The 13,132-nt window shown below is 35.8% G+C and overlaps 2 protein-coding genes across 6 annotated transcripts in view; one reads left to right on the forward strand and one right to left on the reverse strand.

Annotated features, from left to right (window-relative positions):
• Positions 1 to 13,132, forward strand: part of RALGPS2 (Ral GEF with PH domain and SH3 binding motif 2) — a 162,982-nt gene that overhangs the window by 87,388 nt on the left and 62,462 nt on the right. The gene's annotated exons all lie outside the window — the stretch shown is intronic.
• ANGPTL1 (angiopoietin like 1) overlaps positions 6,632 to 13,132 on the reverse strand; it is a 28,001-nt gene continuing 21,500 nt past the window's right edge. Inside the window, exons 3-5 of one of the 2 annotated variants that reach the window (XM_005667787.3) lie at positions 11,197 to 11,390; positions 9,555 to 9,825; positions 6,632 to 8,268 (exon numbers count right to left, since the gene is read on the reverse strand). In XM_005667787.3, the coding sequence (XP_005667844.1) occupies positions 8,081 to 8,268; positions 9,555 to 9,825; positions 11,197 to 11,390 (653 nt within the window). In that variant the 3' untranslated portion in view covers positions 6,632 to 8,080. 2 annotated transcript variants of the gene reach the window in all.

The following is a 13,132-nucleotide window of genomic DNA, read 5'->3' on the forward strand; positions in this document are numbered from 1 at the left end:
AACGGAGTAATAGTTCCTGTGAGTTAAAACAAATGAGGCAAAAATTGAGGCACAGAGGATGGTTTAGAGAAAATATTAGAACCATGATCTTTCCTGTGTCTCCACTGACTCCTCTTTTTAGTCCTTTTTCACTTAATATGATCTCTTGACCCAGAGTCTTCCTTCTCACTACTACCTCTAATTCTCTCTTTTTGTATCTAAGCTAATAAAAAGTATCCTATTTTTCTTTTCTCCTTTTCCTTTCAGTTTGCCTTTGCTCTATGTTCTGTTTTCTCCCTCTTTGCTCATAGAGATTTTCTGCATAAAGACACCACTGACGTTCTAGTTGAAACTTTTAATAGGTGTTTCTCAGACCTCATCTTAATTTTGTGAGAGGTTGATGCTAGTTATTTCTGCTTATTGAAATCCCCCATAAGTAGCACCAGTCTCTCTTGATTTACCGTCTCCATTTCTGGCTTTTATTTTATTGGCTCCTCTTTCTCTGGCTTTCTCTTAAATCTCTTCTTTTAGAGGTCTCAGTCGCTTAATCTCTTACTCTGTGCACTCATTGGGAGTGGTCTCATTCAGATCTTTTCCATATACTGCCTGATAACTCACTAATCTTAGTCTAGACCTGTATATCCAGTTGTCTTTGTAATTCCTGTGGCTTGATGACATTTTAGGAACTCAAATACTGATTGAATTGAGATATCCTTAGCTAACTCTAACTTGGCATGTTCAATTACAAAGTCTATTTTCCCTCCTCCAAAAGGATCCCCATCTTATCTCCTACCCTAGGCTGCCAGTGATCACAGTGTAGCATTATCTATACTGCTTTACCACCCTAGAAACCTGGGGATTTTTGCTTGATTTCTCCTCCTCCTCTGCTGCTCATATTCTCTGTCGAAGCAAGTTGCATGTTTCCGAAGGTTATTTAGGAATTAGAAGCCAGAAGGAAGGAAAAAATGGCAGAAACTTAAGTTAAAATAGAGAACATATGCTTTAGCATCTACATTTGTTACATAGGATTCTTCATGTAATTATAAATCCCCATACCAGCTTGTGAAGAAGCATCTGAGACAAGTCATTGTGACTCAGTTCGTTTCCAACAAGAAAATCATCTTTTTAATGTAGTGACAGTTTCGTTTTATAGCAAACTTTGAGATTAATTGTATTCATTTCCTCTATCAAAACATACATGCTTTTCCTAAGAAAATGTGAAGCATTTTCAACTTTATACAACTTTTTGACTGCTTGATTTATTCTTATCATAGACAATTGGTTCATTTTTTCATTCCTGATCTTCAATACCAAAGTGTTTTGAAGAATGAAGATTTTACAGTAGTTTATATCCTGTTAGTATTTACATTTTTCATAGTTTGTTCTAATTCAGAATGAATTAGGATCATTTTTTTAATATAACTAGTCTTTATTTCAGAATCTTTCCTCATTCATAAGAAACTAGGCCTATTACATCTGCCAGAAATGTCAGTATTTACAAGATGCTGTACCTTTGATAGGTGAGAACTTGCCCTGAAGATGTTTGAAAGATAATACTCGTTATGCAAATTGGTAGCTTCTGTTTCACTATCCTTCTTCAAGTATACAGAATTTGCATAATGTCACCTTTAGCCATCTTGTCTGCAAAGGTTCTTTTGGAACAGATGTATCAACCGAAAGAATCCATAGTGCACAGAGAAAAAGTAAAACGTGATCAGTTTTTTAATGTGAGAGATATGATCCAAACTAATGATGTTTTTACCCCTAAAAATTATGATCCAAATCAACCATTCTTGGATTTCCTTTGTGGCACAGCAGGTCGAAGTGTTGTCGTAAACTCGCTGCTGTGGTGCAGGTTCAGTTCCTGATCCAGGAACTTCACATGCTGCAGGCGTGGCCAAAACAAACAAAAAAACCAACCATTCTTTGTGAAACTTAAAAAAGAATATGAAGGTTTATATGCTGACAAAACTTTTTTTTGATACTGCCAGATTTATTTATAATTCAATGTGGATTAAATTATAAGAGGGAGAAAATGCTTTCCTGGCTTTCAACTCATCATCCCTTGAAAAACTGTCTCTTCTTTTGGTTTGCATTCAAGGTAAAAATTAGTCAGCCTGGATAATACAGTGAAAAATCCTTAGACTAAGGATACAGTTTTTCTGGAGAGAAATAGTTTGGCAAATCTCAAGGAAAAAATTGTTTTATAAGAGAATTATTGCTTTAAATCTGAAAATCATTAACAGCACTCATTTGTTCTTGTCATTGGAGAACAATCTTAAGAGGCTTATTGAAGAACTTGGCATGGGGAGTTTTGCTTTGCTGGAGAGAGGGAAAAATAGAATATTGTGCAAAAATAATTTATTAATGTAGCAAACATGACAAATATTCTTTCATGTGCCTTTTCTAGCCTCATTTCTACTGTATTCGTGTAATTTTGGGAAGATGCAGTAGCTCGACCAGCTTAGGATATTTTCCGGGAAGGAAAACATATGTTTTTTAAACTATAGAAATAAGTGAGTTGTTTCAGTTTTATATGTTGCTTTCTATTAAGTTCGTTCTTTCTTTCTTTCCTTTCTTTCCTACTTCCTTCTTTCCTTCCTTCCTTCCTTTTGCCACACCTGCAGCATGTGGAAGTTCCCAGGCCAGGGATCAAATCAGAGCTGCAGCTGCTGGCCTACACCACAGCAATGCTGGATCCAAGCCACATCTGCGACTTACACCACAGCTCACGCAGTGCCAGATCCTTAACCCACTGAGCAAGGCCAGGGATCGAACCTGCATCCTCATGGATACTAGTTGTGTTTACTACCACTGAGCCACAATGGGAACTCCAGTTTTCCATTAAGTATATTAGAGTTTCAAATAGCCTTCTATCTACCTGTAACATAGGATATAGTGCCCCTCCTATCCCCTGTTCTCTGACAAGGACTGTTTTGTTTTCATTAATCAGCAGGGTATATATAAGCTCTTGTTTGTCTTGGTCCAAGCTCTGTGCTTAGCATCTACAATAAAAGTAGGCACTAGTATTTAATATATATTTGTTGAATTAATTAGTTAAATGACCCCCTTTCTGGCTCCTTCCATTGTTCTAGCAACTGTGTTTTAAATATGGTGCATTTATTTGTGTGGCATTTTTGTATATGGCAACTCCATACCCATTTACGATTTTGTTTTGGTCCATCAGCCAACTCCCCAGTGTTAGCACTGTTCTTGGTGCTAGGTAGAGAGCATGGATCAAAATGGACTTTGTCCCTGCCCTTGTGAACTAACATGTCTTTAATACCAAAGGCTCAAGTTGATGTCATTACCTAGTGAATAATTTTTCCCATCTCCTTTGTCACGGGAGATGTACCGAACATTACTAGGCCTTTGCAGTGATGTCCTCCTCACAGCTAATGAAATGTTTAAAGTATGCCTAAACTTACCGGGGCCTTCAGATTTTCTGTGACTCTCTTTTCTGCTTCAGTAAGTCTTTACCTGTCTTGGTCTCCTAGTAGGATATAGTTCTTTAGTTTTACATTAGTTTTAGAAATTTTTACTGCTCTACATAGAAATATTTTCAAAAATGATGGCTTTTTATTCACATTTCAGTTCAGATAATTTCAACAAAGTCCAAAGCTTTCACGGCAGTGTGGGAATTAATAAGACTCTTTTTTTCCTGCCCCTTGGTAGAAATTTACTTGGTTAAATGTTTAAAAGTCTCTGACACTGGTCTCACAAATGCCTGGTGGTCAAAAAATGTCATTGGCTTTTAACATTTTGAGAGTTTTATTCCATTTCCCTTCCTTTGGTTTGATTCGTAGACAGTGTACACCATGGATTACTTTACTTTACCCTCTTCTTCTCATTCAAATTATATATTGAATTCTGAAACAGTAACAAAGCATGTTCAGTCATTTTCTTTTGAATCCTGAGAATGAGCTCTGGCCACATGGCAGCTAGCGCTAGCTTTTTCTTAAGCCAAAATTATATTCCCATTTTCCATTACCTCATTTGTATCTCCTTTTACCCTCATTCTTTTTTATGTATTTAAAATTCCTGTAACATTCTTTAATGGTATATTTTCTGAAGTTTACTTTAGACCATTCAAAGGCTTGTGATGTAAAAGAGCTGGAGATAGGGTTACATTGATTTCTTGGCCATTTTCATGGTTTTCTTTAAGAGCCTATATCTTTATATATAAAAAAAAAAGTCATGTGTAGCAGCTGTGCAAATCTGTATTTTAGTCATAAATAGAAACAGATTCCCCCAGTTCCAGCAGCTTTGCCAGTGCTATTTCCAACTGTTGATATTTCGGTAATGTATTTTTTAAATTTTTAAGCAAAGTAACAGAAGAATAATAAAAATCTTAATAACTTTTATTCAGCACTTAATCCTATATGCCCAACTCTGTGAACTTTATATAATTATCTTTTTTTTTTTTTCTGCATTTCAAGGCCACAACCACAGCATATGGAAGTTCCTAGGCTAGGGGTCCAATCGGAGCTGTAGCCACTGGCCTACACCAGAGCCACAGCAACGCCAGATCCGAGCCACGCCTGCAACCTACACCACAGCTCATGGCAACACCAGATCCCTAACCCACCGAGTGAGGCCAGGGATCAAACCTGCAACCTCATGGTTCCTATTCAGATTTGTTTCTGCTCCGCCACAATGGAACCTCCTAAATTATCTAATTCTCACCAACAATTTTTTTTAATGGCCACACCCACGGCAAATGGAAATTCTCAGGCCAGGGATTGAATGCCGAGCCCCAGCTGTGACCTGTGCCATAGCTGCTGCAACACCAGATCCTTTAACCCACTGAGCGGGACTAGAGGGACCACTGAGTGAACCCTTGCCTCCCACAGCAACCCAGGCTGCTGCAGTCAGATTCTTAACTGCACCACAGTGGGAATTCCTTACCAACAGTTTTTTAAAATGAGTTCTTAAATATATTGTAAGTGAAGAAACTGAGACAAAGGAGGTTAAAATGACTTGTTACAAAATTTGCATTATAGCCACTTCATTTATAGTTGAAAGAAAGCATTATGGAATTATTAATATTTTGGGAATCTAAGTTTTAACTTTGAAAACATTATTCAGTCTTTCCTATAATTATCTATAGAATTATAACACAATAGCTATTGACCCCACTGATAAATTGAAAACTGAGCTTATTTTTAGATGGCTTTTTTGAAGAGGGGTCATGACATTTTAAGAGATTAAAAAATTGTTGGGATGTAATAATCTTTAACTGTTTATACTGTTAAGATGAAGTGTGTGTATAAAAATCATTTTACATTCATAGTTTACATGTTTACTTGTACATTTGAAACATTTTCATGACTGCGGAAGTTTTTACAGGGATATCATTACCAGTAGGAATCCTAAGAAATATAATGCTAGAAGAATTAGCACTCTGTATCATGACTCATAGAGTCAAGGGAACATTAGACTGAAAGTTTGATCTTTATACTTGAACAGGCTTGGAGCTTGAGGATGGGTTTATTTGTAATTTATTTACTAAATTTCAAAATGGTATCTAATATTGGCCTTGTCCAAAATCTCATGTTTTAAAAATCTGCGTCAGACATGCAGCGTTTCCTAGACATTAATGGTGGAGAATAGAGTCTAAGGTCATTTTTAGGATAATCTTCATTTTGTTTATTAAAAATAACTAAACGTAAGTAATCCGTCTGTGAATCAGCTCCAAGGTTATATATAGTTCAACCTTATTGAAGGTCAGGCAACCACACCTTTTTCTCAGGTAAGCTGTGAAGCAGCTATAGCAGCCAGACCTTGCCTGCCATACCTGTGACCTATCTCATGTCTCACAAGATGCTCGTTAGACTAAAATCCCGTACCGTGGCTGTTCTTGCCTTAATTTTTCCTGCGGTCCATTCTCTTAACTATTTACCATAACAGCTTACATAGCTCTGTTAGATTTGCAAATGAAGATCGTAGATCAGTGTAATTTTATATCTGAAAATTTGGACATTGTTCCTTTTAATACATTTATTGCTGACCCACTCTGTGCACAAGGCACCATGGTGGGTATAGGCAGAAGGTACATAGATGAGCAGTAGCAATCCGATAGTTAAAAGTGTACTGTTTACTAGTGTCAGGCATTATTCTAAATGTTTTACCACAAGTATTATTACCTTATTTGATTTTCACAGTAACTACATGAGCTAGGTATTGTTGTTACCTCCCATTTCACAGATAAGAGGCAGGAGTACATAAATTGCCCCAGGGACCACACGGACGTGGTAGATGTGAGCCTTGCAGCTCTGACTTTAGGACCTATGCTTAGCTATCATTTAATACCGCATCTTATCCTTGCTCTCAAGGAACTCAGTTGCCTATATTATTCTTAAGCTGTCCAGGAACTTCAGGGCAGATCTATAACACCTCAGTAAAGGAGAGTGGAATGGACCCATGGCCAGGGTCATTAGCAGTCAGCACAGTTTTCTAGTTTGTGTGTCAACTTCCATATAATTCTAGTTTTAATGATATTCCTCTTCTGTGAAAATTCTGTAAGACTTGTCTTTAATAGGGTTTTGGATGTTTAAGTGAAATGCTGTAGTTGTGTAAATAAATGGAATGCCCTGGTTAAGTTTTATTTGTTTATTAGATGCCAAATTTCTCCTAGAAAATTTATAGCAGATTTTTTTTTTTTTTTTTTTTTATTCTGAGGGATGGGGAGAGGAACTTTAAAACTGTTCTGAGATGGCCCTAGGTAGGAAAAAAAAAAAATAACGTCACTATAGGTCTGATGTTCTCTTACCTTGTTTCACCAGAAGTTGTATTTTGAGATGTGGTAGAGCAAAAACATTGATCATGTTGATGGACTTGAGTTGTTCAAATGATTATCTTCAGTTCTGACTGGTTGACTCTCAAGAGATTTCTCTAAAATTTTTAGTTCACGAGTGAATTAAGGGAAGGCCCAGCTCTAAGCAGTGAACATATTTCTAGTAAAACAAAAAAAAATTTCTAGAAGATTGGCAATAAAGTTAGTTGCAAAGATGAGTTAAGACACACACGTTGTAAAATGGAATTAGCGATTTGGACTTGCCAAACCCCTATGGATTCCACTCTGAAGCTGTTGAATCTCAGTATTGGAAGAATAGCTGACAGTTCCTTGAAGTTGTTTTAGTCCCACCCACAAGTATTCAGTAATGCATGTAAAGCTGTCCAAGCTTTCGGACTTGCCTAACAGACAAGTTTTTTGTCAATAGTAAAATCAGTAAATTAGGGAGAAAAAAGTATTAATGAATAAGCTTATAGTTATAATCCAGATCTGTAAAACTATTGACTCACTAAATAGCCTGCATTTTTCTGTTATCAACGTGTTACTGATAGAACAACACAAAATGAATTTCAAGAGATTTGGGTGTTCAGCAAATCATATGAAGATAGTACTGAAAATATTATCAGTATTTGAAATGAAATATATAATTCATTTGTATCTTTGTTTTCATATATTGATGTTTTAAATACTACGTACCTTTTTTGGTTTTAAAAAACACGTATTTTAATAGTGTGGGTATCTTTATTTTGGAAATTGATATAAATATAGTGTTGAAGAATTCAGATTTAATCATTTCATGTGAAAGGCACAAATTCAATCTGAAATAACTTTTATTCATGCAAAATGAAGGCAAAACTAGAGGTTTTTTTTCTAATTTCCTGTCTGTATTTTTATAAATAAAAATACTTTGCTGAAATCTTAAAATTATTTTTCCATTGGAAGTTACAGCACTCTCATAAAGTTTTTAAATAAATCGTTAAGGATCTTAAACATGTATTGACTTTTGATTTAAAATAAAGCTAAGATTTGTTTTATACTGTGGCAGATATTTACATTTTAGAAAACAAACTTTGTATTTAGTCATTATTTTTAAAATAGCTAGGATTATAGACACCTAATCTTCTGTAGTATATTGAGGGAAGATGAAACTACCTTTATAAATCCCCTTTTTTAGTTAGGGTAAAATTCATTTTAAAAAACTATCTGTAGGAATGCATTGTGCAAAATAATATACGTGTACCATTTACATTTTTCAGAACTGAAAAATACAGAGTTCTGTGTCGTTAAATTGGAGACTGTTTCTCTTCAGTCAATAGGCTTGATCATCATCTGAACTGCTCTCAAGGAGTAGGACCCGCCTCGGTATTCGGCCCAGAATATTCCGTCTTGGTACCTGCTTCTGTAGTGGCCTCCTCTGTACCATACTCCGTTGAGGTTGGAGTGTGCACAGGCATTGTACCACCATCCCCCTTTATGAAAGTGGGCGCAGTTTCCTTGAGGGAGAAAATACAGACATTAGAGTAAAAGTTCCTTCTAAGTGTGGTGCTCTGTAAACTACCAAAAACTTAGGCTACCTTTAGAACAGTTTTTTGAGTTTCTCTTACTGATTTCAGGTACCTTCATCTTCATAGCTCTGATACCTCATGTATGGTTACTATTGCTGTAAGTATCAACTACCTGAAAGATCACTTGAATTGCCTTTTTATTTTGCCCTCTGCTTGTTAGTACACCTCTTTTTTTAAAGTGATTGAATTTTCTGGGTAGCAGGGTAAATCAAATGCAAGCAGTGTCTGTATGTGAGAGAGAGAGAAGGAGAGATAGAGAAGGAAAGATATGGAATTGCTCAAGAGAATAAAGTTTGGGAAAAACTGGTTTTCAAAATAGCAAAAAATAAAATAGTACTATCAAATGAATTTCTATAAATAAGGCATATGTTATGGTCATATCTGCCTGCCTTTTTTTCCTCTTTTGCCAGTGTGACAGAGACTTAGGTGCTGCCTGCCAAAGACACAGCTGAACATACTGAACATAAATCAGTTTTCAGGGAGTATCTCTTTATCAGGGCCAGAAACCTAAGTTAAAAAGGCAAAAGTATATGAAAATTAGATTTTAAAATTATGTCGATGGCCTAATTAATTCTTTCTAAAGAGAGTATTTCCCCCCCCCCTTTTTTTTCCCTGCTATCCCTATACCACATGTCGCTCTTCTGCTTTACCAGGAAATGCCTTTACCCCAAGTGCTGATGGCTTGCTGACTGCTCCCTGCGGGTCTTTATTCAATGTTAACTTTTTTGGCCAACCCACATAAAATAGCACCCACCCATGTTCCCTTACTCATTTTATTTTTCCTAAAGTAATTGTCACCGGCGGCCAAATCATTTTGTCTCCTAGAAAGTCAGTCCAGAAGGGCAGCAACTTTGTTCACTGTCATGTGCTCAGCACCTACAGCAGGTCCTGGCACATGGTAGGTGGCCAGTGGGCTTTGTTATGAATTTTAAGCAGTTGGAAGTTTTACTTCCAGATGAGTTTGTTTGTTTCCCTCCCAAACTCCATCAAGTCAAAACAATAAAACCTTGTTCACAGAGTGCACATTTTGAGATGGGCTTAGAGAAATGCTCCTAAAAGCTGTACCTTTCGGATGGTTATACTCACTTTCTGAGTCCAAAATGACCTTTCTGGGAAGATTTTTAGTGCCCTGTACTTTTTTTTAACAGATTTCTATTTAATGCATAGAAAGTGGTGACTCTACAGAGAATACACATCGGGTTTTTCTTGCTCACCTGCATACATATCCTTATCTCTGTCCAGTGTGGTGAACTGTTTACCATTATGCCACATCATAGAATCCCCGGCATTTCCCTGGTAAGTGCCCAGGCGCAGTCTGTAGAATTCACTTTCAGGTTCCAGGCGAAAGCTGCTGTATTCTGCATAGACTTTTTTATCACTCCAGTCTTCTAATTCAATCAACAGCTTATAATTATCTTGATTGCTAAGCATATAGATATTTTCCAGTCCAAGCCAATATTCTCCATCAGTGTTTCCAAATCCTTTCTGTTAATAAACAAAGAACATGAGAACATGAATAAGTAAAGTTAACTTTTTTTACAGATAGGTTTTAATCATTTGATAGCATAAAGATATTGGCCATTGAAGTGGTAATGTGAACTTCCATTTCTGTAGATCACCTGATCTTCTGATGGTCATTTTGTTTCATTTTTCTTTCTGTTCATTTGCCAATATTTGTTTGCACAGCCAACTTCAAACTCAGCAAATAAGACAAAGACAAAAGGGACTGAGAAGTATAAAAAGCTTATAAAACACATTACCTAGTGAACTACCCAGATCCTTGAAAAGGGTTCCTGATTTCTCTCATACTCAACCAAATTTTGGTTCTGCAAGCGTATAGATTCTGTCCTCAACCGTAGTCAAGCAAAAAGGACACCTGACCTTTTTACAATATTCCATAAAAATGATAGTATCTCTTTTAAACAAGTTATCTTCTTTGGCTCTATTATAGATAAAATTAATAAATATAGGGCAATGAAATAGTAATCCTCGGAGTTCCTTCTTGAAAAATTGTAGGTTAGTGTTTAGAAAAAATAATGAGTTAACTATCTTATTTTGGTAAGTATTTGCCATTGCAGGTATGCAGCAGAATATAATTTTGATAAACTTGATCCTAACACTAAATGTATTTTCAAGAAGGTCATGTTATAGGATTTTTTTCCTAGTTACTTGTTTAGAAATTTACGCTTCTCTGAGTTCCCATCGTGGCGTAGCAGTAACAAACCTGACTAGTATCTGTGAGGACACGGGTTCCATCCCTGGCCTCACTCACTGGGTTAAGGATCCAGCGTTGCCATGAGCTGTGGTGTTGGTCACAGACATGCCTCAGATCACTCATTGCTGTGGTTGTGGTGTAGGCCAGCAGCTATAGCTCCAATTTTGACCTCTGTCCTGGGAACTTGCATATGCCATGGGTGGTGGCCCTTAAAAAGAAATTTGTATTTCTCACATGGATATATTAATGCCTCACAATTATAAGCATCAGTATAGAACTTCCAAAAAAGTGACCCTTTTCTAGTACTAATTACCTCTGATTAAATGCACTTGATAGTGGATATAAATGTGGTCATAAATAAAAAAGCAGTTGTCTTAGAAAAGGAAATGAGGAAACAGTCTTGGCAAAGAATGAAGCCATTCAGACTAAAAGGAAACATTTTAAAGTACATCTTCTTTAAATGTACCTTTTTACATTTTAATTTTGACGTTAAAATCAGAAAGGAGACTCATCTTTTTGGCAAATAGATAATGAAAAACATACGAATAGTTATTTTAACTATTTATCTTATTTATTGCATAGAATGGCTGCTGTTGCAAAAGCTGCTTTTGCTCTACCCCAGGTCCGAATCACTGAATTACCTTATAATTCTCCCAGTTTCTGAAGAAATTGACAGAGCCATCTGTTCTCTTCTGAATAACAGTCCATCCCCCAGGGTCCAAACTGTTCTCACACCATAACTGCATTGGTCCATTGCTGTTTTCTGGTTTGATCATATAAATCCCGCTGACTGAATGTCCAGCTTCTTTTGCATGCTGACAATCTTTGAATGGTCCTGTAATTCAGATATCTTTGATTGCCAAGGAACTTACTAGGAAAAGAGCTATATTAAAATAGTTTTTAGTCAAGAGTCTTACCTTTGTATCTTTCTTTACAGATAACCACTTTTTATCTAAAAGTTAAACTAAAAGGATTACCCCAGTCCCACTATCATTTTTCACTGATCTTGCAAGTGTTTGTCCATATACATACATTTTTATATTGCTGAGATTCTACCACACATAAGAAATTGCATTGTCTTTTTAGTTTAGCAAACATTTCCATACAGCTTTTGTTTTAGCATTTATAGTAGCTGTAATACACAGCCTTTGATGTTGATATATCACTGTTTACTCCTTTGTCATTTGACACAGAGCTTTTATCTGATTTTTGCTGTTTAAATAACGCTATATAAAGTGTCTTCTACTGGCTTTGTTTTTTCGTACTTATAAAAGTGCTGCAGGATTGATCTACTGGATTACAATGGTGCAAACAGTTTTATGACTCTGCATAGTGCTCAATTCACAGTTTCCAAAATTTGATTTCAATGGAACACAGTAGTCCCTTGAGATACTCAGTGAAAATGGCATACCATGGTCAAATGAGTTTTTAAATGGCTAAATATTATATTACCCTACAGAAACTCACAATATACATTCACATATTAAAGACCAAGAAGCCTTAAAATAAACCAGTTTTCCAAACTTTTGTTGGAATCTTTTAACTTTTTCCCTTATAAGAATACATTCCAGGAATGTTGGCAGAATGCCTTTCTAAAGAGTTCTATCAATTTGTGTAACTATTAGTAATTTTCTTACTTAATCTGCACAATGACCTTGTGATAGTTTACAGATGTTCTGTAGGTGAAACAGCTAGCTAACTAAAGTTATGTATCATAGAAGGTAATAAACCAGGCTGAAATCTATTTCTTTCTAATCCCAGAATCTGTGCTCTGAATTCTTATGATACGGTTGTCCCCGTGTTATTTCATTTCATGAATTTGCTCCCTGTTTTTTAATCCACTAATAAGTTCTTCATATTTTTTTAAATGACAAAACATTTTGTAAAATCTTTTGTAGAGTGTCTGACTCTTGAACTTGTGATTTTCGTAACTTTTACCTAAAGAAAGAAAGCTTCTAGTTTTACTGAGCATTCTTTAGTTTCACCCTCCTTCCATGTTTTGATGCTTTTTTTTAATAAGCATGTAAAAATACTAAGTGATTCAGAAATAAGAACTACCCTAAAGATTTATTAGAACCACCAAAAGAATATAGGCATTTCAGTTGTCAAATTTTATATATAATTTCTAGAAATTATGTGAACTAGAGTTTAGTCAAGTAAAATTCATACAAGAAAAGCTGTATTTTAATGGTAGTAGGATTGTTGAAATTTTGAGAAATGTGTTATTATCTAAACTGCACCAAGTATATTCAGGGTCCCTGTAGGGCCTTGCTGGGGTGGAATTAATCTTATTAAATAAATACACAGTTACATCATTAGAAGGGATTTTTAGAGAATGTGAACTCTTCCCTCTAAATTATTCCTTGAGGATGAAGACTATTTTTGACTTCATGTCATCAATGTTACAACTGTAAGTGTTTCAGCTATTAAATAGGCAAGTTGATTTGCTTAAAAAGGTATTAATTAATTTGCCTTCGTGTTTTAAGTACAAGGAAATTGAAAACCATACACCAAAATCAGAGGTGATTGCCTCCTCCGGGTTTGTCATGAACCAGCCTCAACTTGCTCTCACCTTGT

The sequence above is a fragment of the Sus scrofa genome, chromosome 9 (assembly GCF_000003025.6).
Source record: "Sus scrofa isolate TJ Tabasco breed Duroc chromosome 9, Sscrofa11.1, whole genome shotgun sequence".
Classification (NCBI taxonomy): domain Eukaryota; kingdom Metazoa; phylum Chordata; class Mammalia; order Artiodactyla; family Suidae; genus Sus; species Sus scrofa.